This window comes from Ostrea edulis, chromosome 10 (genome assembly GCF_947568905.1).
Source record: "Ostrea edulis chromosome 10, xbOstEdul1.1, whole genome shotgun sequence".
NCBI lineage: Eukaryota > Metazoa > Mollusca > Bivalvia > Ostreida > Ostreidae > Ostrea > Ostrea edulis.
The window spans coordinates 37242100-37270099 of record NC_079173.1 but is presented as its reverse complement, the minus strand read 5'-3'; the positions used below and the strand labels follow the sequence as shown (position 1 = coordinate 37270099).

The 28000-nt window shown below is 36.6% G+C and overlaps 3 protein-coding genes across 3 annotated transcripts; 1 reads left to right on the top strand and 2 right to left on the bottom strand.

The window, feature by feature from the left end:
- Nucleotides 1–11: 11 nt before the first annotated feature.
- Nucleotides 12–3596, bottom strand: LOC125665976 (MOB-like protein phocein). Its single transcript, XM_056151222.1, has 3 exons — nt 3500–3596; nt 3154–3216; nt 12–799 (listed from the first exon to the last, which is right to left on the bottom strand). Exons 1-3 carry the CDS (start codon nt 3554–3556, stop codon nt 695–697), a joined length of 225 nt encoding a protein of 74 aa, XP_056007197.1. The 5' UTR covers nt 3557–3596; the 3' UTR covers nt 12–694.
- A 7924-nt stretch (nt 3597–11520) lies between these two features.
- Nucleotides 11521–15378, top strand: LOC125666469 (uncharacterized). The gene is made up of 3 exons (XM_048899622.2): nt 11521–11906; nt 12417–12581; nt 14974–15378. Exons 1-3 carry the CDS (start codon nt 11606–11608, stop codon nt 15222–15224), a joined length of 717 nt encoding a protein of 238 aa, XP_048755579.2. The 5' UTR covers nt 11521–11605; the 3' UTR covers nt 15225–15378.
- A 2444-nt stretch (nt 15379–17822) lies between these two features.
- On the bottom strand, nt 17823–26229 carry LOC125665975 (tripartite motif-containing protein 2-like). The gene is made up of 2 exons (XM_048899009.2): nt 25936–26229; nt 17823–19651 (listed from the first exon to the last, which is right to left on the bottom strand). Exon 2 carries the CDS (start codon nt 19640–19642, stop codon nt 18644–18646), a length of 999 nt encoding a protein of 332 aa, XP_048754966.1. The 5' UTR covers nt 19643–19651; nt 25936–26229; the 3' UTR covers nt 17823–18643.
- Nucleotides 26230–28000: the final 1771 nt, after the last annotated feature.

Genomic DNA, 28000 nt, shown 5'->3' with positions numbered 1-28000 from the left:
CATTTCACACATCATTAATACATTAACAAAATAAAGAATATCATTATATTTATCACATTTCACACATCATTAATACATTAACAAAATAAAGAATATCATTATATTTATCACATTTCACACATCATTAATACATTAAGAAAATAAAGAATATCATTATATTTATCACATTTCACACATCATTAATACATTAACAAAATAAAGAATATCATTATATTTATCACATTTCACACATCATTAATACATTAACAAAATAAAGAATATCATTATATTTATCACATTTCACACATCATTAATACATTAACAAAATAAAGAATATCATTATATTTATCACATTTCACACATCATTAATACATTAAATACGCGAGTGGAAAATCCTTTTGCTGTTTTCATAACTAAGCTTGTGTACACTCTCTAGACTGTATATGTGTACTAACATGTTCTTTTTGTACGTATATCAATCACATGTACATATGTCGTATAAACAATTACATTATTACAGACAATACCCTACTGCTATAATCTTCTGTCATCAGTTTTTTTTCTCTTTTTATGCCAACATGTTGCTGCTATCAATTATGACTTTCTCCTTTTGTATATTGCTCTTGATTTGCATGACCTCAAGGGTACAAAATTGGTTTCAATAAATCTATTTGTCTACCTCTACATCTTGTACCTGGTGTGAAAAAAATACTACTTACCTTAAATGTTCATATTTCCACACTCCCTCCTCTATGCCCTCAGGGGGAGTCAAAATTTCCTCTATGTCACTAAAATCTTTCCTTATAGCCTGCTGAATAAACTGAAACAAAAATGAGAGTCATGTATTTCTACCAACCAAAAATTTCTCATTTAATACAATACAAAGGGGGTTTAGAAAACCAAATGTTTACTACAAAAGATCTATATATAAGTGTCTTACTAAATCTTTTCATGACATGACTACAGGTTAGTGATGGGAATCGGTGAGAATTTATAATCGATGATTGGTTTACTGTAACTAACTAATTATCGATTATAATCGGACATCTAGAAATTCTATAATAGTCATTTATCTACTGAAAAAGTGTAAATAAATATTTTCTACGTTTGTATTTGTTGTTTCTGTTGCTGAGAAAGTATAAATGAATATTTTCTGTGTGTATCTGTCATTCTTCTACTATCTTACTATCCTTTAATTACATATATAAATGTAAATACGATTTTTAGAAGGGTTTACGTGCCAAACTTGGATATCGTTTGCTTCGGTTGCAATATCCCCGTATATCAAAGTTTCATGTCATTAATTTATGGCAATCTGGCATAATTAAAATTCAGCAAAGAAAAAAAAGAAAGAAGAATATTTTATTAAAGAAAAACAAATCTGATCGAAAACACGATACGCACATGTAGATCGAGTAACAGTGGCCTTCGAAAGCGATTTTATCTACGTAATTCACACATGGCTTTGCTCGCATCAAGAATCTCTTTGATGAATGGTCACTTCGTTTATATCCCTGAATCAAAGTACATCTATCTGACCATGCAAACATGCTTTATTTCCCGGGGTATGGATTCTTTTGCTTTCATGTGCCCCGACATTACGGTAAATTAGGTTAATAGATAGGTTATGGCAGGAATATTCTTGAAAAAACTACAGCCGTTGAGAAAACAAAATCTAAAAACCGATTAATTGGAATAAAATTTTCATAATCGAGCGCTTAGAATTTGCAAACAATCGACTCATTTTCGATTATAATCGATGGTTGGAACATAACTACTACAGGTATATCACAGGATTTAAAACAAACTTTTTTAAGTTAACAGTCCAGTCAGACTAAATGGGGTATAATGATTTACCAGTCCAGAGTTTTCCAGAAACTATTAAACATATTCTAATTTGTGTTATTCAAATAAAATAATACAATGTTAACTCAAAATGCCTCAGAAAATAATGTAACAGGGACGTATGTATGCAAGATCTATATTTACTTATCGAGTTCCCGCGAGATCTATATTTACTTGTCGAGTTCCCGCGAGATCTATATCTATTAATGCAGTTCCCGCGAGATCTATATTTATTTAGTTCCCGCGAGATCTATATTTACTTATCGAGTTCAAGTGAGATCTATATTTACTAATATTCAATTGTTAACGCACGACAACCGATTGCAATAGGTCACCTTAAAAAAAGCAAAGTCCAGTGATTGGGAAGGCCATGCACCCTGCGCCATAGTCCCATTCAGGTGAAAATTGAATTTTGAATCATGTGTACCCAAGTTCACGTCGTTCTGAGATGTTACATAAAATCCGTAAAAGCATGTAAATCTTATTTTCTTAATCATATAGGGCCTATAATCACTCCTGGTCTCGAGTAACGCAATTGTACCTTGTCTCCTCCTATGTTTATGAATTTGCTAAACAACGACGCTGAATATGACGTCACAATGCACTGTTTACATCAGTTGCATATAGTTTCCCGCGTTCAATGAGTAGGCGGATCAAAAATGTCTAAAGTTAGAATACTTTGATTGAGCTCTGTCCTCACGTTAGTTGCTACCTTCGGGATATTTTTTGTCCTGTTATGGATCTACATACTAATGCTAATACTTCTTGCTTTGCCTCAAACACGGTCACGCCGTAAAGCATATTAGATATCTAAATATTTGCATATATACATGCCTGAAGGAATGATTTATTTCACACCTTTATGGGTGCCCGTAATTAAATTCTCATAGGAAAATCTGTCCGGAAATGCGGACACTATTTAAAGTGCATTATATTTATCATTCTGTGTGAACTTTATTGTTTGTATATGTAATAAACGCATTCTGGTAAATCCTAGTTTATCATCAAACATATTTTAAATATTTAATTTTTTTTATTTACTTGCAAATACAAGTTTTCTATGACTGCGATAGGCAGTAAAATTTTCCAAGGCTCGTAGCTTTGATGGAAAAGACCGATATGGTGTCCCTTAAGAAAATAACTGTTTATAGGTATCCGAATGCGTCATTTGCGAGATTTCTCTGTATTCCTCGTAAACAAAGGAACGAAATTAAGAAAACAACGCAAGTGATAGAGGGACTAATATATTTAATGGACTGGAGGCTTAGAAATATTTCGTCTGAATTTCCCGGCATTACCCTACCACTGTGTCCGGTCTCTGATACCGACCTGTTGCACGGCTAGTGTGCTGTCCATTTCTTCAAATGCTTCATCGCTCCAGGTGCTCCAGTCCTACATAATAGAATTATTTTTACTTCCGTTATAAGATGATCACTAAAAGCACACTTGGATTTTTATCGTATCCCCAAGCAGAAAAAAATAATAGCTATATTTGATGTGGACTTGACTGTTGATGATGAGATTTTGTAAACGGAGGAAATTCGAAATTCACACCTTCAGCAAACTAAGGCGTGGTTAATCATACATCATACACATTCTTCATCCAGAATAAGATTATTTGATATATTTCACTGATTTCTCAAACTATCTAAATATCCTACTACTATTTACTCACTTCAGCTTTTGTTCCAGGACGATTTCGTCGCAGAACAGCAGAGTTACCGTCAGCCATTTCATTTTCATTGCAGCGATCTCTAGTGAGAAAAGGTAGAAAAATCAACTCATCAATATAGAGTTGTCGTTCTTTCAGTTGTAAAGTAGCTAGCATTGCAGAAAAATGCATAAGCCGCGTAAGCGGGTGGCAAAGTATAGAATTGGTATCAATTTAAGGTATTCAATGTATAATGACCATCATTTTGAACAATATCATATCTAATAAATGGGTGGTGGAATTTTTGTAATCATGGTATCCAGGGGCGGATCCAGGAATTGCGGTTACGGGGGGCGCCACTTTATGAGGCAGGAGGTCTGGCGGCGAAGCCCTGGTGGGGGGCCAGGGGCGAAGCCCCCGGATTTTACTTATTTCATAGAGCTTAGAATATATTTTGTACTATTTTCTATCATTTTTTTATGAGGTGAAATTAATAAAATGACGCAAATTTTAAAGGTTTTTGGAAAAAAATTAAGTTTTCCCAATAAAGTAATTCAAGAAATCAATAGATTTTGTCATTAATTTCTCCGGGAGTGGAAGAAATTATTGCTTCTTACATTGTTAAGTACATTTTTCTAAACAAGATACCACGATTTACCTTAAGTTTGAAAATTATGGGGGGGGGGGGGGGGGGGGGGGGGGCTGCGCGCCCCCCCTTAAATTCGCCACTGGTATCAGACTTCGAAAAGGTTATCAAATAAAAATAATCCACCATAGCAATTTACAAAATTTTGATTACTGCTTGGTTTATTTATCCTTGAAATTTTCATCGAAGCAAATATTGATTGTTAAAAACAATTAAGAGAAATTGTATTTTCATACTTGTAATTCATTAAATTAATCTCTTATAGTAAGAAGTTAAATAAACGTTCTGTTTATAAAGATACGTAATATAATCAATTATTTACCGCACATATTTGTAGAAAATTAGATTTCTCTTCTTCTTTTACCACGGATAGATATCTCTTACCATAATTTCTCAAGTGCAAAAAGATAGGCTCCTATAATCATAAGTTACTAGTCATATGACTTTGATTTTCTCCCTTCCTGTCAATGCATTTGGGTGCCGTTGTCCACCCCTGGACTTGCAGGTAAAAGTCCTGCCAGGGGTAAAAGAATTTGGGATGTGCGTCTTCGAGGGCGAAGACATTTACGAAGGGAGGAATGTAGTGGTCAGCCGGTTTCGATCGCCGGTGGCCAGTTACATCAGTTGGTATAGACCACCTGACTAGAGAATTCAGAGGGTCCGGGTTCGAATCCCCCTCTGGACCGTTGCGGTGGTCCCCCCCCCCCCCCCCCCTTATTGTTGCATGTGAATTCAATGTATTTCACTTTTAATCATCATTCAACAATAAACATTTATTATATGATTGAATAATTTCTAGCTCTCTAATTGGCTGAGATCCAACAATGTAGAAATCATACTACGTTATGTTTACCTGCACGTGACCTTCCAGGTGAAGATAAGGAATTATTTTTTCCATGTAGGACCAAAAATAGACCTTCCAGGTGAACATAAGGAATTATTTTTTCCACATAGGACCAAAAATAGGTCGTTGAAACTTACAATTAAAGCAAAGAACAATCTTGAAGGTTTTTTTTTAATCATATAATAAAACAATTATTGCTGTTTTTTGAGGTCAATACGATGATTTAGCAACCTTCGAAGTAAAATATTCACCGAGCCCGAGGGCGAGGTGAATATTGTACTCCTCAGGTGTCTAAATCATCGTATTGACCTCAAAAACAGCAATAATTGTATATTATCGTGATATTTATTTTCATCTTAAATCATTCAAAATTGTTCAATCTCCTTTTACTGGCACTTATCATTCTGCCAGTTCATTCAAGGTACACTCTTACCATTTATTACTACCACCAAAAGAGTGGGATGGGGCATTGGGCCAATCCACCAATGCATCTTACTTTGTATGAGAACTGATAAAACTTGTAAAGTGGGAATATTCAATGTACATCTACATATACATGTATTGTATATTGGTTCCGCAGGTCGTGAGTTCAACCCCGGGTATAGGGGCGGAAGTGGGTATCCAAATAAAGTGAATTTTTTTGTGCTTTATATTAAATATATCTTCACTTAGGGCATGCGGATCCAGGAATTTCATAACGGGGGTGGGGTGGGGTGGGGGCGCAGTAGAAGGCTGGGGTTGCCTTGAAGCTTTGCACTGATGGGGTGCAGGGGGCGAAGCCCCCGGAAGCTAACGGAATTGTGCCAATAAGAGAGTGGGTTCTTTTTCATTTAAATAATGAAAATATAACGTCTACATACGCATATTTTGCTCTTTTGTGGGCGTTTGTAATTTTTTATTTTTTATTTTTGGTAATGAATAAAACATAATTGTAGGTTTTAAATTCAAATGGGGGGGGGGGGGGGCTGGATCCGCCTTTGGGCAGTTATGTTCATTTAAGAGTTCATTTCTATTTCTGTGCTTTATATCAAATATTTCGAATGCAATGTGTACCATGTATGATCCTCTTAAATGTACATTAAATAACTTAGCTGCAATAATGTAGCCCTCTCTGATTTTTTTTTTTTTTTTTTTTTTTTTTTTTTTTTTTAGGGAGAAACGTCAGAATAAAAAAAAATTGGATAGGGCTACATTATTGCAGCTATAAATAACTGTATCCCATTTCCACTCTCAATGACCGTGTAGCGTGTGACAGCATGGCGAGAATTCCATCGTCATCGAAAGCAAGTTTTTTGACTTGCCTAGATGGTCGATCGATCTAGTGCGCTGCTTACATGCTGCTAGGAGATTTGGTTCCGCGGGTCGTGAGTTCAACCCCGGGTAGGGGCAGAAGTGGGTAATCCAAATAAAGTGAAATTTTCTGTGCTTTATATATATATATATATGTATATATATATATATACATGTATATAATATATATATATATATATATATATATATGTGGGGGGGGGGGGCAAAAAGATAATTTTGGAAATCCCATAGGATACATACAATAGCTTAGAATTCTCAAGGGTTTTAAAGGAAATGTATAAAAATTCACTTTCCATTTAATTTGGAATTATTTCTGCGAAAGATGAATTTCTCATCACAGGTAGTTTCGGCAGATTTCTCCGTGTTGATTGTTTGACTAATTATTTGTAGCTTTGCTAGTACAAGTTAGATAACTTGAAAATAGCGTGACTGCGCGTTAGTCATAACACGCCGTCACGTCAACAAGCAACGCGCTCTCACGCCAACAAGCAAGCGCCTTCGCGCCGACAAGCAACGCGCCTTTGCGCCAACAAGCAACACGGCGCTAAGGCGTGTTGCTTGTTGGCGCGAAGGCGCATTGCTTGTTGGCGCGAAGGCGCGTTGCTTGTTGGCGTGACGGCTAACCCTTATTGTGACTAACGCGCAGTCACGCTTTTGCAAATGGGCCTATCCGGACACCATAGATTAGAGAGAAATTTATCAATCTATGCAACTCTTGGATGTCGGACGTAAAATAAATTCGGACTTATAACTTGCTTCTCTTGGTTGGACAGAAAGTGTTTTAGCAATCCCGTCCCTGTTGTTGACTTGGAGTTAAAGGAAATGGTTGACGGCAAAACTGCATGCCCATCGTACTCGTTGTAAATTATGTTCTCTTTTATTTAAAAACAGATAGGACGATAATCAAGTCGACAAATTGCAAATGAAAATTGAAATTTTCGACCGTAACGGTTGGACAGAATTTTTACTAGCAAAAAATAATTACAAATCCTGAAAAAAGTGAAAACGCCCTGCCATTTCTCCATGATGAATTATCGCATTTAGTTTATAAGCTCAAGCCTCAAGATGTTCCTCTATTATTACATGATTTACACTTCTTTTTCACTTAAGTAGAAGACAGAAAATTAATGTTACGTCCAACAACGTGATCATTTAGAATGGGTTTAAATCCTAATTTTCGATGAATTTTCATGTTTTAGTGTCAAAAACCTTGTCAGATTGTTATATTACCTGTAAAACCTTTTTACCTGGTTGAAATTCATAAAAGTATAGGTACGAAAACAAAGAGCCAAGGGCAATGAGCTGCCACATGTGCCCAACATATTTTTCCAACATATTTTTCATATTTCAAACAAATCAAATGTTTAGAAGTTTAATATTGTATTGAAATACAAGTTTTTGTCTTCTCAATAGTATCCGATTAATCTTATTTTTACATTGGTAACCAAGATATCCCAGATTAAATTCGTCATATTTTCCCGGAAACTATGTTTTTTCGTCAAAACAACATTTTCATGATGAAATTTAGATAGATCCGCAGCAAAACAACGGGATGAAATTTAAACAGAAGAACAAAAGTTAATGTATAAACCTCTCATAAAAATATCTTTCCGTTGTTTTCACGCGAACATCACAAAATTTTAAAAAGTTGTCGTTTTTTTAGCACGCGAACATTGCCCAGTTCGGTTTTTTCTTTTATAAAACAACGCAAGCAGCAATCGTAACTACTCGGCTATTTCCGTAACCGCAAATGTACCGGTTACGGAAAAGGACGAGCGCGTGATCCGATTGCGCAAGCAGTTCAACATCAAGTGTGGTTGGTTTGAACATATTTTATTGCAAATATAATATACAGCAGGTTTGAACACAAGTTCTTACAACTTACGAGGTTCTCACCTTAGATTAATTGATAACAATTGTCATAAAACATATGTATAGATAAAATAAATACATGTACATTTAGCATAAAGTGAATTACTATCATGAGAATCTGCCTGAATTAAGTATAAATTTGTGAACAGCATTAAAAATTTTGCTGTTAGTTTCATAACCCAAATTGTCACTGTCCCAAAGTAAAATCCGTGTATGAATAATAGATAATTCTTGTATTTGAAAAAGTTCGTTAAACAAAACATTTCTTACTACTGAAAATCTTTTACAAACAAAGAAAAAATTATATGCATCTTCTCTCATACCACAATGACAGTTAGGAGAATTGACAATGTTTTTTCGGTGTAAATCATAGTTCAGCAAACAGTTATGTCTTAATTTAGCATGAATTATATTTACTATTCTTTTGCCAAGAAGAAAATGTCTAGACACAATTGAAATATTGATATTATTAGAAATGTTTCGACGGAACTGACATATAGAGGTTGTTTTCTTTGCTTCGTTTGCTAAAGAGTTCCATTTGCAAATGGCATCTGGAAAAAATGATTTGTTGTACGTTTCTTGCTTAGTTCTAGGAGGTATATAGTCATATTCGTAACGAGTATTGTAGCACGATGTATTTCGAAAATTGTCAATGATATCACCTAAATATTGTGATCACGTACAAGATTGAAGTGAATTTTATACATTGTCATTAATTTTAAGATTTCCCGTCTTTTACTTAGTGCTTCCCAATTGTAACCTGTTTCTAAATATAATGATTCTTTGGATGCAAGAATTGGCAGTCCCGTTACAATTCTAGCTGCGTGCAGCTGTACTTTTTCTAACTTTTCAATTTGTGCACAAGAACATCCATCTCATACGACTGAAGCATATTCTAGTATAGGTCTAACAAAAGTCATATACAATTTAGATAGTTTGTTTCTACATAAAGTGAATTTGAGTTTCCCTAGAAGTCCTAGTTTTTTATACGCATTGTTTACAATATCATTGATATACACAGACCATTTTAAATCATTGGAAAAGGTTAGACCAAGATGTTTGTGGGAAGAAATGAGTTCTAATTGACAATTTTGAAAAAGCAGTTTTGGAATTTCATTATGCTTTGCCTTGGTAAAAAATAAAACTTTAGTTTTATTAGGATTAAATTTCAAAAGCCAGTTATTTGACCATTCTTCAAGAATTTTGAGATCATGATTTATAACATTTTTTATATTACATATATTCTTATCAGCATATTGAATTGAACTATCATCTCCGTACAATCTACAAAACGATAACATATTTTGTGCTACATCATTAACATAGATTAAAAACAAAAGCAGTCCCAGTACAGATCCTTGAGGCACTCCAGCATTGATAGTTAAACTGGATGATAACAAATCCTTATACATCACTTTCTGACATCTTTTACACAAATAACTTTTAAACCATTGAAAAAGATTTCCACATATTCCATATTTTTGTAATTTAAAAAGAAGTCCCTTATGCCAAACCCCGTCAAAAGCTTTAGAAAGATCACCAAAAAAAACAAACAAAAACCATACAACATGATCTACCTTCATCAATATTCTTCACTATACTGTGATATGTTTCAATAAGTTGGTAAACTGTTGAGTGACCAGGCAAAAACCCAGCTTGGTACTTATAAAACAGGTTGTTACTATGAAAATAATTATAGACAAGTTTAAAAATGATTCTTTCCATTATCTTACTCACACAGCTTAATATAGAAATGGGTCTGTAATTTGATGAAAGTGAAGGGTCCTCTTTCTTGAAAAGAGGTAGCACATGGGCTAATTTCCAACAACTGGGAAATGTGTTTTCAGACAGTGATTTGTTAAAAAGCAAACACAGAGGCTATTGTATATATTGTTGACTTTAACATTTTATGACTGATACGATCGGGTCCAATGGCCTTGTTGACTGGCAAAACGGAAATTACATCAAGTGTAAACAAAGTATATGATAAAAGCATTGACAAGTCAGACCATGTCACAAAACAAGCATGCAAAAAACAGGCTTTATATCTAAATATTGTATTCAATGAACTTTTCACTGTGAGACTGTTTCTTTTATCTCTTCATCACACTGTTAATTCATTAGCTACTTACAAATATAACTCAATATAATTTGGATTAGGAAAAAATGCATTTTCTGGGGGATACCCATTGAAACAGCACGTACTGAATACTTAGCCATTTAGTTTTAATGGGGATGGTTGACATTAATGAGTTGATGAAGGTAGATCATGTTGTATGGTTTTTTTTGTGATCTTTCTAAAGCTTTTGACGGGGTTTGGCATAAGGGAAAAGTATGTGAATTTAGTTTTCTGTCAGACATTGAACTTAATTTTGATCTCGCCCCTAATTATATTAATGTCATGGAAAATATTCATACTGTTACATGCATTTTTTGAAATTCGTCCAAACTCTTTACATTCTACAGCATTTTCTGGTTTTGTAGACCTTGTGTTAGTTTCGAATTTTCCCCATTAAAGGGACGTGGACACAGTTTGAGCTAAACTATTCAAATTCTATTTTTCCGTTTTGAATGTTTACAATGCTTAACAAAAGTAATTCTAATGTTTAGCAAGAATTTGAATGACAGTTGTTGAGGTGCATGGGAGACACAGAGCTCACAATTCTTATCTGATTCTGTTTTAAACATGCTATTTTCTATTAGGCAATCTACATTTTGTATATGTAAACAAAAACAAGACACGAACAAAGAATTGTGAGTGCTATATCTCACTTGTTACTCAACAACTGATATTCAAATTAAATAGTAGACCATTAAAAATACATGTAAGCATTGTAAACAGTAAAAATGGAAAAATAAAATTTTAAAATTTTCAGCTCAAATCGTGTCCATGTCCCATTAGATTTGCCTTACTACCTTGCACTGACGAACACTCTAGAATGTTAAACAATATTTGTGATGGCCACGCTAATAGACTGTCCAAACGATCGCCATGTTTATAATCAAAAGTATTGATCCACGACCAGTTCCATAAATAATCAATTAATTAAAACACCTGTCTGAATCAGTTAAATTGGGGACGCTGAGGAAGTAAGCTTATGTTTCTTTATCAGGCTTCCTTGCAATCATATCATGTCTATTTCATTTTCAGAATTCTATTTCTTCAAATATTGTTTCTTATTTTTCGCGTCCATGCTGTCGTGGTAACATGAGAGAGAGAGAGAGAGAGAGAGAGAGAGAGAGAGAGAGAGAGAGAGAGAGAGAGAGAGAGATTTTGTGTATGAAATTTCTGTTTCACTCCTGACGACATGAAACAATTGGGCATTACAGGTATATATTAAAATCGATGTTAATTGAGCATGCAGACGACCAGACGCTTCAATCAGACACCACTAATATGTCAGCTTCATGGTTGGGAAAGTAGCAGACAATTTACATTCCTATAAAGTAATTTGAAATGAAATATTCGGCCAACTGTGTGCTGGGATATATCCTTTGGGCCATCAACAATGCTACTTTCGCAGACTATATGGAAACGGTTGTCAAATTTGATAATATCCGATTTGAGGGGGACATCATTCAAAGTTTTCCTGCGAATGATGTGTTAGACTGTTCCCTCCGGTGTACAGTCCGAGCAGAATGTCTGTCCATCCAACACCACAGGTCAACTGGTCACTGTCGACTGTTTAAGTCTGTTTTCTTCACGACTAATGGATCGTCTTATGAAGACGGGTGGAGATACTTCCAAAAGACCGGAGGTAAGGAAATTTAACCATTTTCAAAGGGATATATATTTCAGTGGTTAATTCATAAAATGAACTTTTTTCTTGTACATACATGGGGGGGGGGGGGGGGGATTGAAGGAGGAGGGAGGGGGCTCACTTACTCTGAATATATCTGTATTCAGGAAATTAATCATAGAGGTCGTGTTTAATTCTAGTGTCAAATATATTCATTTTTCACACAATAACTTCGCGTAATTTATACAAATATTGAAATAGTAATTCACTACCAATCATAGTGTAAAATACTCTAATTTTGTGAATAGACAAAATTTAAATTCAAATTTCGTCAAACGTAGGAGATACTGAAAAAGTCTATTTTTCAGATTTTAAAAGGATTCTATTTCAGCTTTACACAGGTTATAACATATACTATTACACCACACCACACACATATAGTTCCAATTGCAAAAATGAAACTAATAAATACAAATACAATAATAAATCGTAGTTTTTAAATTAGTTTTACTTTTAATTGGCTCACAGGTAAATGTCCTACGCATTTTACATATTCTGGAATCGATGGACTCTGTTTTCACGATGGCGGCAAGTTATCACGACCTGGCGGGATAGACTACTGTGAAAAAGTAGGCGCTGGTCTGATTCCTGTTACCACGGAGCGGATAGAATTGTTTCTTGAGAATCTTTTAGGTGAGTATTTAAAAACATCTCCAACGTTCACTTTATCATATAATGTAAAGCGCTTTAACTTAATTATTCGATCAATCAAAAATTATCAATCAGTCAATCAATACATCTATTTGCAAAATTTAGTTGCACTTTGATCAGCATTGAAAGTGAGATAATTTGCGAGGATGGGCGTCGAACTTCTCACTAGATGGACCGCCCTACCGGAATCATCTACCTCCACGATTCCGTCAACTTATCATACATGTGTACTTGTATTTGACCTCTGAAAATAAATGATGTAATTTTTTTCACGTGACGAATCACTAACGACTGTGAGACAAACACGACATGGGACGGGGTAGTAAAATGTATTCTTGGAGAAATATTTATAGTGAATTCTGTAAATGTTATAGTTGTCTCTTGGACCGGAATAACATACGCTTAATTTCCTAGCTATCTGCATGATTAATTAGTTTCCTAGCTATATGATTAATTAGTTTCCTAGCTATCTGATTAATTAGTTTCCTAGCTAAATGATTAATTAGTTTCCTAGCTATATGATAAATTAGTTTCCTAGTTATATGATTAATTAGTTTCCTAGCTAAATGATTAATTAGTTTCCTAGCTATAGGATTAATTAGTTTCCTAGCTATAGGATTAATTAGTTTCCTGGCTATCTGATTAATTAGTTTCCTGGCTATCTGATTAATTAGTTTCCTAGCTATATGATTAATTAGTTTCCTAGCTATAGGATTAATTAGTTTCCTAGTTATCTGCTTAATTAGTTTCCTAGCTATCTGATTAATTAGTTTCCTAGCTATATGATTAATTAGTTTCCTAGCTATCTGATTAATTAGTTTCCTAGCTATATGATTAATTAGTTTCCTAGTTATAGGATTAATTAGTTTCCTAGCTATAGGATTAATTAGTTTCCTAGCTATAGGATTAATTAGTTTCCTAGCTATAGGATTAATTAGGTTCCTAGCTATATGATTAATTAGGTTCCTAGTTATATGATTAATTAGTTTCCTAGCTAAATGATTAATTACTTTCCTAGCTATATGATTAATTAGTTTCCTAGTTATCTGATTAATTAGTTTCCTAGCTATCTGATTAATTAGTTTCCTAGCTATAGGATTAATTAGTTTCCTAGCTATCTGATTAATTAGTTTCCTAGCTATAGGATTAATTAGTTTCCTAGCTATATGATTAATTAGTTTCCTAGCTATAGGATTAATTAGTTTCCTAGTTATCTGATTAATTAGTTTCCTAGCTATATGATTAATTAGTTTCCTAGCTATATGATTAATTAGTTTCCTAGCTATAGGATTAATTAGTTTCCTAGCTATCTGATTAATTAGGTTCCTAGCTATATGATTAATTAGTTTCCTAGCTATAGGATTAATTAGTTTCCTAGTTATCTGATTAATTAGTTTCCTAGCTATATGATTAATTAGTTTCCTAGCTATAGGATTAATTAGGTTCCTAGCTATAGGATTAATTAGGTTCCTAGTTATATGATTAATTAGTTTCCTAGTTATATGATTAATTAGTTTCCTAGTTATATGATTAATTAGTTTCATAGCTATAGGATTAATTAGTTTCCTAGCTATATGATTAATTAGTTTCCTAGCTATAGGATTAATTAGGTTCCTAGCTATAGGATTAATTAGTTTCCTAGCTATATGATTAATTAGTTTCCTAGCTATATGATTAATTAGTTTCCTAGCTATAGGATTAATTAGGTTCCTAGCTATAGGATTAATTAGTTTCCTAGCTATATGATTAATTAGTTTCCTAGCTATATGATTAATTAGTTTCCTAGCTATAGGATTAATTAGGTTCCTAGCTATAGGATTAATTAGTTTCCTAGCTATAGGATTAATTAGTTTCCTAGCTATAGGATTAATTAGTTTCCTAGCTATATGATTAATTAGGTTCCTAGCTATATGATTAATTAGGTTCCTAGCTATAGGATTAATTAGTTTCCTTGTTATATGATTAGAAAACTCACCAAACTGGTCAGTGATTATTTTATATTTTTAACGAAGTTTCTGCAGCACACGAAAAACACATACATATGTATTTTGTGAACAAACCGAATGAAGAAAGATGATATATATAAGAAAGAGTTGATATCACACACTGAGTCAAAATAATCACACAGTCAAAATAATTAAAATAAAAAAGCAGAAAAATATACAGTTCCAAAATATTTTCAAATCACTAGCACCTTTTGGATTTTAACATCCATCCTCAGGTGAATACAAATTGAATAACCAATTTAGATATTTAATTTATAGTCACTTGATGATGGATGTTAAAATCCAGAAAGCGCTATTAATTTGAATATATTTTGGAACTGCATATTTTCCTGCTTTTTTATTTTAATTATATATATACTCCATTGCAGAAAAGAAAAGTCATTCCTACGCCGGAGTTACGTCTGCGTATATCCAAGGGAAATGGAACTCGACACACTGGGTGGATGATAAAGGTCATGAACTCAGCTATACAAATTGGGATCCTCGGGATAATGGCATCCCCCCTAACTCTAAAATGTGTAATATCAAAATCAGGCGAAGTGGCACTGGGTATGTTTGGGAACCCGCCGGTGCTGGGCGCCGCTTCATCAGAAATGTGATATGTGGAATGATAATCTGAAGTATGTGGAGCATATGAAGCGTAATAAATTGAAAACAATCTGCTTCTTAGAGTGGGTCTAAATTTTGACACAAGCACGAACTCACTGCAAAAATATTTGCGGTTAGTGCATCGAGTCTCCTAAGAGAATCACAGCTCAGTAGTCAGCAGGCATTCTTAGATCTTGGGTCAAATGCTGTCTGACGTGTTTCATACCGATTGTTAAGCCGTTCTTGGCACACTGATTTGACTGCGGATAACTCCGTTTACCTGATCAGGATATGGGGCTCACGGCGGGTGTGACCGGTCAACAGGGGATGCTTACTCCTCCTAGGTACCTGGTGTGTCCAGGGGTCCGTGTTTGCCCAACTATCTATTTTGTATTGCTTGTAGGAGTTATGAGATTGATCACTGTTCGTTATCTTCACCTTGCATCTATTGATTGATGTAAAGGTGAAGATGACACAGCTCAGTAGTCAGCAGGCATTCTTAGATCTATTGATTGATGTAAAGATAACAATGATCAATCTCACATTTTCTGTAAAAATACAAAAGTAAGAGTAGGACAAACAAGGACGTACTAGAGGTGGGGTCAGGTGCCTAGGAGTAAGCATCCCCTGTCGACCGGTCACACCCTCCGTGAGGAGTAAGCATCCCCTGTCGACCGGTCACATCCTCCGTGAGGAGTAAGCATCCCCTGTCGACCGGTAACACCCACCGTGAGGAGTAAGCATCCCCTGTCGACCGGTCACACCCGCCGTGAGCCCTATATAAACGGGGTAATCCGTATTCAAAATCAGTGTGCCAAGAACGGCCTATCTAGATATTACATTGTAGGGCGGATCCAGCAATTTAGAAGGGGTGTGTGCCACTTTGGGTGATACGTTTTCAGTTCCAAAATGGGGATAACGCACTCTAAATAATGATATGAAATAGAGAATATACACATACAACCCTTGTAGTTAAATATTTTAAACCAAAAGTGGAAAATGTAATACCTACAGAGTGTATTACCCCTTCTAGTTCCGCGACACACCACTTTTTTTATCATTACAAAGCAAACGGCCACAGATCTCTGGACTGGACTTTAAAAATTTCGATGCACGTTTTATTGCCTTCAAACCATATCCGAAAAAATAATGACCGTTACCTGATAATTGAATTAGTAAAACATAAAGAAAATATTTATGTTTATCACCAGTTTCATGATTTAGTTACTGGACTAGTGTGATTGTATTAAGTTTTTATTGATAATTAATAAAATGAAGTCCTATTTCGATAACGAGAAGGTTGTCAATATCGTGTAGCATGCAATAGATAGAGAGCAGTTCATCTGCAATTTGTATAACGCTTCCCAGCTTCAGAAATGTTTAATGAGGTAGAGGTCGACCAAAGTTCAATATATTACTGCTGCTGGCCTGCATCGCAGTGCTCAATCTAATTAAAATTAGATGTTAGATCCGCTCACATACTCGCTAGCGAGTATGTGAGCGGATCTAACATCTAATTTTAATTAGATTGCGCAGTGCTTAACCGGAGACATATAGACACCATCAAAATTATTGCAGTGGATTTCAATATGGTTGGTGTATACGATATACAGTTCTGTTAATAACTGTCACGAATAGTGCGGGAGGATTTCAAGATAAACGATGAGAGAAAAAATAAAATAAACTCTTCTATAATGGGTATCAATATAAATTCGTATGCATGCATGGAAGGAGCATCTTCAAAATAGCTCATAATTTGTTAGATCAGTCATCGATAATTTACGACACTAATTATTTAGATAGATCAATCTTCAGATCATAATTCAACAGTAAATTTTTAGACGCATTGCATTTAGTTCAACCAGCATGCACCAGATTATGAAAAGTACACCCCAAATGATTGAAATGAACTAACATGTACATGTATGATGTATTCAGGCTTGAATGGTCACATAAACTGGCATGCATAGTATTCGGCTGCTTACACATCCCGGCGCAATTACAACACTAAAGGGGCAGTGTGAATATCTTTCTATTCGAGGTGTGTGAACTGTCGATCTTACTGGTCGGTTTTGGGGTACACATACTTACACTTAATTGTCTTATACGTGCAACAAAATAATGTTCTTCTAGTTATCTTGAGGGAATGTTGTACATTCTCGGATAGTATGATTTCCAAATAACCATGGAAGATCTGATCTCGATTCTGATAAAATCCTGCCGAGTCCAACTATGACGGATATACCCGAGGACGCGCTAAGAATCAAGTGACCCAGCTACAGGACAGTAATGAAAATGTTCCCTTTCTTTCGACTATTTGGCATAAAAAGGCCAATTTTAATACTTTTACAAATCATGCTTATTTAACCAGTGAACCTGGATTAAAAGCATTATGTCTTAGAATAAGCCACTCTCGCTGCTGCAGCTGCTGTCTTTAAGGACGCCATCTTGAAGCTCATCCAACGGAATGCGTGCGCAATTCCGGTTTACAATAAAGTGTTTCCCCGGTCACTGATGGTTTACCCGAGTGTGTTAAATTGTTAGAATCAAGCATGCTACACGACTTGATTTGCTCTATTCAATTTTGTAGTATGCATTTTACTCTTCTAAAAGATTGGCAGAAGTCTTCTGTCTTAAACATTTTTTAATTTTTTTTAATGCAATGATCGCAAGAAATGTAACAATTATATATATATATATATATAAAGATTTTTACATAATCTGCATTGTATATGAAAATATCTATTAACAGGGATGTGACCGGATTCCTCAGAAATCAGAGAAAAACTGGTCAAAAAGGGAGGAAAACACCTCACCCTACCTGAAAAATATTATTTTCTGCTGCTTTAGATCAAACCCAGGGTGTTCAGTGGCGGATTTAAGGGGGGGTGGGGGCACAGCCGGTGCCCCCCCCCCCCCCTAAAATTTTCAAATTTAAGGTAAATCGTGGTATCTTGTTTAGAAAAATGTACTAACCGATAAAAGAAGCAATCATTTACCCACTCCCGGAGAAATAAATAACAAAATATTTTGTTTTATTGAAATACTGTATTGGGAGAACTTAATTTTTTCCTAAAAACCCTTAAAATTTGCGTCATTTTTATTAAAGTCACCTTATAAAAAATGATAGAAAATAGTACAAATGACTAAATATGAGACACATTTCAAGCTCTATGAAACCTGTAAAATCCAGGAGCTTCCGGATCCACTGGGGGGCCTCAAGGCGGCCCCCAGACCCCCTGCCTCATAAAGTGGCGCCACTAACCACAATTCCTGGATCCGCCCCTGGTGTTTCCTTTCTTCGAAAATTGAGCGAATTAGAGGATTTCCTCTAAAAAGAGGAAATATCACACCCCTGTATTAAACATAGCACATTCCATGTAAGCAAACTTCAAAGTCCACAAACTTACTCTACTGAAATAAAAGGAGACAAATTTACACGTGCACACACTACTTAAGATAAGACAGAACCTTGACCACTCCGCTAGTAGTGCTGTACTCACAGACGCCCAGTCTGTCACTGGCATCGATTGTGATTCCAGTGGGGCTCTCTATTTTCCCAAAGAGTAAGTAGCACACGAAAGCCCCGTTGTCCTTAATGATGTGAATGGTACTATTCCAGAAGTCGGCAACCAGAAAATTCCCGCGGCTGTCCGTGGCAATTCCCTCCGGCGTAAACTGTTCTAAAACACCTATGGCTTTGTTTCCGTCGTAAGAAAATAGATGATCCCCGTTTTCGTCCACTAAAATTACCTCCCGCCTCTCAGAGTCGGAAACACATATTCCGCCGAATTTGTTTTCGATGACGTATTGAGGTTTCGTGAACAGGTTTCGTTTGTTTTTATCATACTCGATTTCCGAAATTTCTTTCCCAGCCTGGTTATACTTGATGACCTTACCAGACATGTTTTTGGAGCTATAGAGACACACCAATAGATGCCCGGATTGACAGGCTCCTATACCTCTAGGCTCGTATTCTCCTGTTGCGAACATCTGTGCAATTTTCCCAGACTTTGCATCAACTTTCTTGACGACCTTGGCTCTGATATCTGTGTAAAAGACGAACTTCCGGTCATGTGACACAGTCAGGCGCCATGGCTGATCGTCGGTTTTCACATTTTTTATTTCTTGACCTTTTGAATCTATAAGTTTCAAATCTTTGCTTCTTGAACTCAAGATCCAAAACTGATCATGACCTGCGCTTCCGATGTCCCTCAAAAAATTGTAAGGGCACGTGACTTCTGAGGCAAAGGTTGGGTTCTTGTCGAAATTTTCATTGAATCTATCAGTGTAAGGAATTATTTTACACTGGTTTGAATTATGCGTTGTTTTGCAAGTGTCGCAAAGACTACGTTTGTGTTTTGTACAGTGCCACTGTACAGGCTCTCTTACATCACTACTGCACTCTTCACATTCTACGTAATGCTGATACATGTAACTGGTCGCCATATTCAGACACTACAACAAAGGAATAAGAGGCATTAACAAGAACAGATTCATGTAAACCCTATATACCGGATTATTTGCAAAATAATAATAAACAATGGAGCAAAAGAAAGGGGGCATTTGCACAAATATATCTGGAATCTTTATTTCTAACAAAGAGATTCCAGAAAATGCCCATCTTTCCTTCGTGCAAATATCCTTTCGAATACGCAAAGGAGATGTGTTTATGGATACCCCCATTATTTACCGTAATCGGTGGTGTAGGACATTTTCAAAAAATGAACATTATTGCAGAGCTCTACTATCGTTTAATTCTTCATGTGGTTTAGATGTTTATCCATATAAAACACACATATGCATATGAGCTTACACCATGTAAAGTTGATGTTGTTCCTTGACTTGCATTTTTTATTATTTTTAGAATTATGACATACAACATAAAATAGTTTTCTGTTTCATTAGCAATATTCATGGGATGAAAATTCCCACCTTGTGTTTTATTTGGGATATCTATTCCCATTCATGTTCAAATGGGATATATACGGTACCCTCATGTTACATTTTCTCCCATGAGACACTGTATCCTACAACAAGTTTTAAAATGGGGGTTATAATCCTATGGGAGAAAAATCCTATGAGATTTATTTCTCCCATGGGGTTTATGGTGAGATCACTCTAAGGAGTGAAAATCCCACAAAAAACTCCCATGGGATTTTTATTTATATCAGATGTAATATCTTTAGCAGTATCTGTATTGTGAGCATAAAATTACACTGATATTTTGTAAAGGGTTTTTCTGTATGATAATAAAGGGTCGGCGAAACTCCGGATTTTGTCGTGTAAAGTGATTTCCTATAACCGGAAAAACCGGAAAAAACACTTAGAAACACATATATTAACAAATAACAAGAACAACTTACAAAAAACGCGGCAAATACAACAGCGACAATGCTGCACATTTCAATACACGCCCGCTTGCCTTGAGTTCGCGGATAAGAGAGAGAGAATTGCACGTGCAGGCTCAGAGGACTCCAAGCCCGACCAGAAATCCCAAAAATCCACCCACCCACCCCCAAATTCACTAACCCCTTCCCCCCCCCCCCCCCCCCATTTTGAGGAGGAATGTCCTAATTCCTGTAAATAAATGAATGAGTTACACCTATGATTTACAGTATGATAAACTTTACTCTATATAATCATTGCACTTTAGCAGTCCAAAGAGTTCACAACACAGAAAGTCACGGTCACACATCGCATCACAGAAAATCCAGTAACAGGAAAGTCACATCACAGAATCACATACGGTCATAAACTTTCCACATGAAAACGCCACAAAACAGGTATCATCTTGGACATCGGACACGGCACATCACACCAGAGGACATCACATCTTCCAGTCAGCAGATGCGGAAACACCACAAGGAAATATCCCTGCATAAGAACGGCTGGATTACTGCAGACTTATCTGCCCTTCCCCGCATTTCGGAGTACTGTGTGCATGGAGGAATTCACACCCCTCACATAACCCATTAACTTTCTTTCGTACCCCCTTGCGATGACTAAACTTGGGTTGTCCCTAGTTCACTGTCAGTTGAACCTGGGATGCATAGCATCACCCCACGACCAATGGAAACTCGCGAAGCCACGTGCAACAAAACCATCCCGTTCATTGCTTAGAAGTTTATCAGGAGGAAGCCTCTCAGTCAGAGAAGGAACACTACTATTCCAACAGGCCAAACCGGACAGAACCACAAACCCCGCATCCGCAGGGTCGTCTCATGGATCTCCATGAGACGCAGACACAACACAACCTCCATCACACCAACAAACAATGGTATATTTGTCAGGTGCCTTAGGGACAGACTCCCTTAGAAACTGATAAACTACTGCTTCAATCATGGCTGGGACATGCGCAATGATCAGACTGTGCCACTCAGCATGTCTCTAGCACTACAACTGAGGCTTGCATGCTTTCACTCTTGCATGGAATACTAACACAACCCTCATCACAAACCTCCATGCATCGATTCCAACCTGGAGCAATCCAGACTCACCAACACGACACTCAACTGCACCCTCGCCCCCAGACTCGTCATCCGCATCCGAGAACTGACCATCAACGGAATGCCACCTCAATATCCCGCTGTCCAGCACTACTGGTCCCACCACTCAAACCCAACTGAGCATGAGCTGAGAGGCACGATATACAGATCACAACGGGCGGAGCTTCAGACCGTGCCTCAACCAGACACCCCAACTCAACATCAGTGACAAAACCATTATCACCATCCAAACCCTCGGACACTGTGGAAGGATCATAATCCACATCAACATCAAAACCCCGAGAACACCCAGAGCTACCCCGAGAAGTCATATCACTATGGCAACCGACACTATCCCCAATGTTCTCCAGCCCACCACCCTGGTGACCAACACCTGCCTCAGTGTCCTCCGGCCAACCACACAACTTCTCATCTGCGCCTGGCAGCATCCGTCTGCGCCGACCCCGTGTCCTTGACCTCTACTTCACTCCGGGCCCTCTAAATAACCACACCCGTCGACAACAAAACACTACTGCCCACCACAGACACACAACTACTCGGTTTAACTGGCATCCTGACCTCATGACATGCACTGTCGATTGCTGACCCTGCTGTACTGGAGCTACCTAATAAAGGTTTACGGAGCACTTGCCCCGACCTATTTCGAGCCCCGGTCCCTGGAGACCGACAAACTAACAAATCATGACTAGACAACTTGGAACCATCCCTACTAGCAGCCCTGCAATCTTCTGTACTGACATGCCTAACTATGTCTAATCTCAAAACAAGCTACTATTTCATCGAATGTCATGTCCTCCCCCCGGGAGGAGAGTATATGGAAATACCTCAGGGCTGCCCCCTCTACCGAGACACTTAATGCCAGCAGACTGTCGTCATCATTCCACCCATAATAACGGGCCAAGGTTTTGAACTTTGCATAGAACAAACCCCACTCTAAACTACCATTATACTTGAGGCTCAATGTTACGCCCCAACCTTCCCTAACTGCCACTTGGTGACCACGATGAGGAAGTCCCCGAGAGTCTCTCAAGGGTCCTAACAAACAGGCTTCACTGGTGACGGGAGGGGCGAGTGAGACTTCCCTGTTTGCCCCGACTGACCCTCACCCCATATCATCTACGTTTCGTCCCTGGGAATTACATGAGTTGCCTTGTGTCCAGGGGGATTCCCTACTTACTGGGTTTACATATCCCCTATGAATCTGGGCAACACCATATATACTTGAGTTATGTGGGCTATCGTTGCTACATGAACTGGTCCCTGGGAGTGCCTACCCCCTAAGGAACCCGAAAACCCTTCCAGCAATCATTATCTTTAAACAAGATGTGTTTGTGAAACACAAATGCCCCCGATAATGGCCAATTCCGAAGATGGCCAAGGTCACAAGGGCAAATATCTTGGTACCAATAGAAAGATCTTGTCAAAAGAAATGCTCATGTACAATATGAAAGCTCTAATATTTACCATTTAGAAGTTATGACCAATGTCAAAAAATTAAAAGTAGGTCAAATGTCAAGGTCAAAAAGTTCAATACCCACAAAAAGGTCTTGTTACAAGGAATACTCATGTGAAATATCAAAACTCTATCACTTACAGTTCAAAAGTTATTTGCAAGGTTAAAGTTTTCAAAAAGTAGGTGAAACTCCAAGGTCAAGGTCACGGGGTCACAAATGTTGGTACCAACGGAAAGGTCTTGTCACAAGGAATACTCATGTGAAATATCAAAGCTCTATCACTTACTGTTCAAAAGTTATTAGCAAGGTTAAAGTTTCAGACAGAATGACAGAATTACAGAATAACAAACAGGACAAAAACAATATGCCCCACAGGGACTAAGCCCGTTTTGGGCCCGAACTCTGTGATACCACCGACAAATCCTGCCAGCGACACCAATATAAACGAAAACACCGGAAAAAAACACTTAGAAACACATATATTAACAAATAACTAGAACAACTTCCAAAACTCAGAGGACTCCAAGCCCGACCAGAAATCCCAACAATCCCCCCCCCAACCCCCAACCCCCAAATCACTATACGTGTCCAAAGTTAAATGTCGCACTATTCTTTCCGAAGAGGCAAAGGACACACGTTCATGATCAGTTTGAACTTATATGTACTGTAATGATAGTACGTCTGTTTTAATGGCTGGGATTTCCGACAGAAATGATTGATTGATTTTGTTTGACGTTCCATTCAAGAATTTTTCACTCATATGGAGACGTCACCATTGCCGATGAAAGGCTGCAAAATTTAGGCCTACCCTCTACGCTTATGGCCTTTGAACAGGAAAAGTGTTGGTAAAACGCGGAACGGAAAACTAAACGGAACGGAAAACGGAAAAGAAGAATTATGATTAATGTAGCTAAGATAACATCGAAATTCTGAAGAAAATACTTTGTTATTATTAAATCAAAATTTGAGGAATTTGTTTACAAGCGGTAACACAATTTTATCTTAAATTCTACATCATAAATTGATTAAGCGAAGTTAAACGTTTGTATAAGAATTTACAAAGCGTTTTACAAGAATTTTGAAATATCGTCATTGACAGATGTGTTTGTGAACAGCTACACCTATGGGTAGATAATGGAAAGAACACATGCACTTTATACCCCCCCCCCTCCCCCTCCCCCCCCAGTCAGTGACAAAACGTCATTAACGCACATTTACATGTAAATTTATACATAATACCGTGTATGTGTATACTTACAACAGGGGGGGTGATATGTATATAACAACGAAAATTCGTGATCTTATAAGTCAGCAAGTTAAACATCTTGTGTTTTATATATGATTTTTTAAGTAATAAAGGCTTTGTGACCGCAATCCTAAATAGGGAGGACTTCTAGCAGTTTATCTATAAACTATTAAATACTTGTATCTTAATATTTACATATGTAGATTAATAATGAGATGACCTTTTTATTCGATTCAAGCTTAAATTGTCTGTTAGTCTTTTAGCTATTTCATATCTGTTAATTTCTCATACTATGGATCGTAAACTTCACCTAAGTTTTCATTGGTTCTGTTTCAATCTTTCTTTCCCGCTGTATCTCTTCGGGTTCAACACTAATCCGCAGGATGTCGGTAAATGTACGAATTTTCACATAAATTCACCTTTTATACACACCGGACTCGTTCGCTTTAAAATTTGATGCGATACATAAATACATACATGGATTATACCAAGTGTAGAATTAAATTGCGAATAAAAGCAAGTTTAATTTTAAGAAGGCTATGTTTGGGGGAAATTGTTGAAAAAATTATTCTATCATTTTGCAATGTTGTTTTCGGAGGAGGGGGTTACTCATTGGATATGAAATTTGAAAAATCAAGTCTTTATCAGTATGATTTTTCTTTTTTTTTTCTTTATTGATATTTTTCATGGTAATTAATGATTAGTATGAAGTATGAAAGGTGAAGACAATGAACAGGGGCCAATCTCCTAACCCCTATAAGCAATACAAAATAGAGAAACGGTGGATTCTGTGGTTGGCTTCCCGCTTTCTCTGTAATTCCTGCTTCCCTTGTTCATGATAAACCTTTTATTTAGCAAAATACTGACCTCCTCATAACATTATTGTATACAATATTTTCCGTCCGTTCCTTCTTCCGTTTCGTTTTCCGATCCGCGTTTTAGCAACACCCGAACAGGAAGGGGTCTTTATCGTGCCACAGCTACTGTGACACGGGATCAGGACCTCGGTTTTTTGTTGTTGTTGTTTTTGTTTGTTTGTTTTTTGTTTTGTTTTTGGCAGTCTCCATCCAAAGGACCGCCCCATTTAGTCGCCTCTTACGACAAGCAAGGGATACTGGGGACCTATTCTAACTCGGGTCCCCACGGGACCACACAGAAATGAACGTAGAAAGTAAAATATATGAGAAATAAACCTAACGCTTCGTGACGTATGCCAATGTGAAGCTTCAAAGTTCATACCATTAAGTTACACACATGTACAGCATTAGTTATCTCAACAGTATGCCGATAAAAACGATCTTCAAACAATTTAATTGACTTACTCAAGTTTCGATATTATTTTGTATTGCATCATAATTCATGTATCATTGTTCTAGAACAATTCAGGTATCATAGAGAGCATTCAAAGAAGAAGAAAAAAAAACTTTGGCAATCTACTTTCGTTTTGTCGTTGCATTGTAGTAAATGGTGACCTTTATAACAAACCAACGAACAAAATTATACAAACAAACAAAAATATACAAATAAACATACACTTAATTAAGGTAGAAGATACTCATCAATTTTCTAGGCCTAGTTCTCTGAAGATAACTGGCATTTTATGGACGAATGTTCTCTATCTGTGCACTGTGGACTCCTGTGTTTATTGTGAATTATCTCCCCCTGACCTGCACTCGGATAGATAGGTGGATCCAAGATTCAAGTTTTTAGAACACTACATGTCTACTTACTGACTCGATATCATGGTCTGTCATCACGATAACTGAAGATTTACATAACCGATTAACAAAATATATAGTATATAGTGCACAGACTAACACAAATATAAAATTAAAATGAAAAAAAAAAAATTAAGTCCGAATTTTTCATGCCGCGCTCAGTATCGATCGTAACGTCAAGGTTGCTTCTAAAGATGTCATTTCTGCTAACTATTCGACGTGAAGTACTTCTAAATTTAAATGATGAATTCAATGAAATAACTTCATTTGGTATTCATTGTATCGTCGACTGACCAGTTTCGGTGACTTTAGTAATAAACCGCGATTTTCTCATTAATCACTTGAATTAAATAAATAAATTACACACCTACCTTTAAAGTAATTAAATTCCTTTACTTTCATCCAAAAATTCCAAATTCAAGTTAATTGAATATATTTTCGTAACAAAAAACAAGTCACTTTGTGGTCCTAAAACGGTGACGTCACCTACATTGTATTTCGGTGACCATTGTTAAAATAGGTTTGCCAAAAGTCTGTAACTATTAAAACGTATATACAGGAGCATGCGCGGATCTAGAGGGGGTCGGGGGGTCCGGACCCCCCCCCCCCCCCCCCCTGAAATTTGCAAAGATAAAAAAATTACAATATAACGATTTATAAGAAAAATGAGTTATATTACGGGTTCGTTTTTGTGAAAATTTCGACCCCCCCCCCTTGGAAAAAATTTCTGGATCCGCGCCTGCAGGAGGAATGTGCAACTAAATGTCAATGAATAAAATAACATAGTGTAGAATTCTAGACTTTTGGTATACTTTATATTGATTTGAAGGTTTGCTTGAAAAAGTAATAAGTAAATGGGATTATTTCTGGGGTGCTCGTGTTTTGCATACTCTCCTTGTAGTAGTTCATTTTCGGGGGGAAATTGAAGACGTACTCTATACATGTTAGCAAACACTACGGCGAAATTGATGACGCAATCTACACCTGGAAACGGCAACGCGCACACGTAAACAAAAGGTCACCGATTCTGGTCAGTCACCGAAATAGGGCAGTCGACGATACATGGAGTTTTTTTTTTTGTTTTTTTTTTAAACAGAACTTATACAAATGTAGCGAGCCTCTACATAGTTTCATTCTAAGATTCATAAAATACAATTGTTTAGTGATTCTCCAGTATAATTAACAGCATTTGCAATGGCTCGTTCATCTCCGACTTTGCATGAAATGTTTTCCTCCTTTTTTATTCTTAGTGGCGGATCTGGAGAGGTGTTATTGGGGTTGCAAAGCTAAAAAAAAAAAAAAAAAAAAAAAAATCGACGTCAAATACATTTTTTGTACACATTTGTACTTAATTTTTACTTGTATTTTTTATTAGACTTTCAACAGTTACAAATGCATGCAAGAATTGGCAAATATTCCCTACTTTCTTATACCTGCACTTTCTAAAGAAAGTCCAGGTATATTGTTGTTATCAGAATCCGTCCGTCCGTCTGTCACATTTTCTTCTTTCTCAAACTCCTCTTTTATTCTAAGCATTAACCAATTAATCTTTTGGAATATGATAGTTGGTGTTTCGTAGATGTGCAATTAAGTTTTGGAACTTTCAATTTACAGGGGGCCAGATGGGGTAAAAAATAACACCAACGTTTTTCTACAAAAACTGACTCGCATAAAACCTCTTACATTTTATGCAGTAGCCAAATCATCTTTTAGATGATGTCCTGTTGATGTGCAATAAGGTTTCGAAATTTTCCTTTTCACCCTTGGGGCAAATGGGTTCAGAAAAACGACGTCTTTCGTCAAAATCCTGATTCCTCTTAATTTTACACAGTAACCAAGTCATCTATTGGAAAATAATTGGTGATGTTCTGTAGATGTGT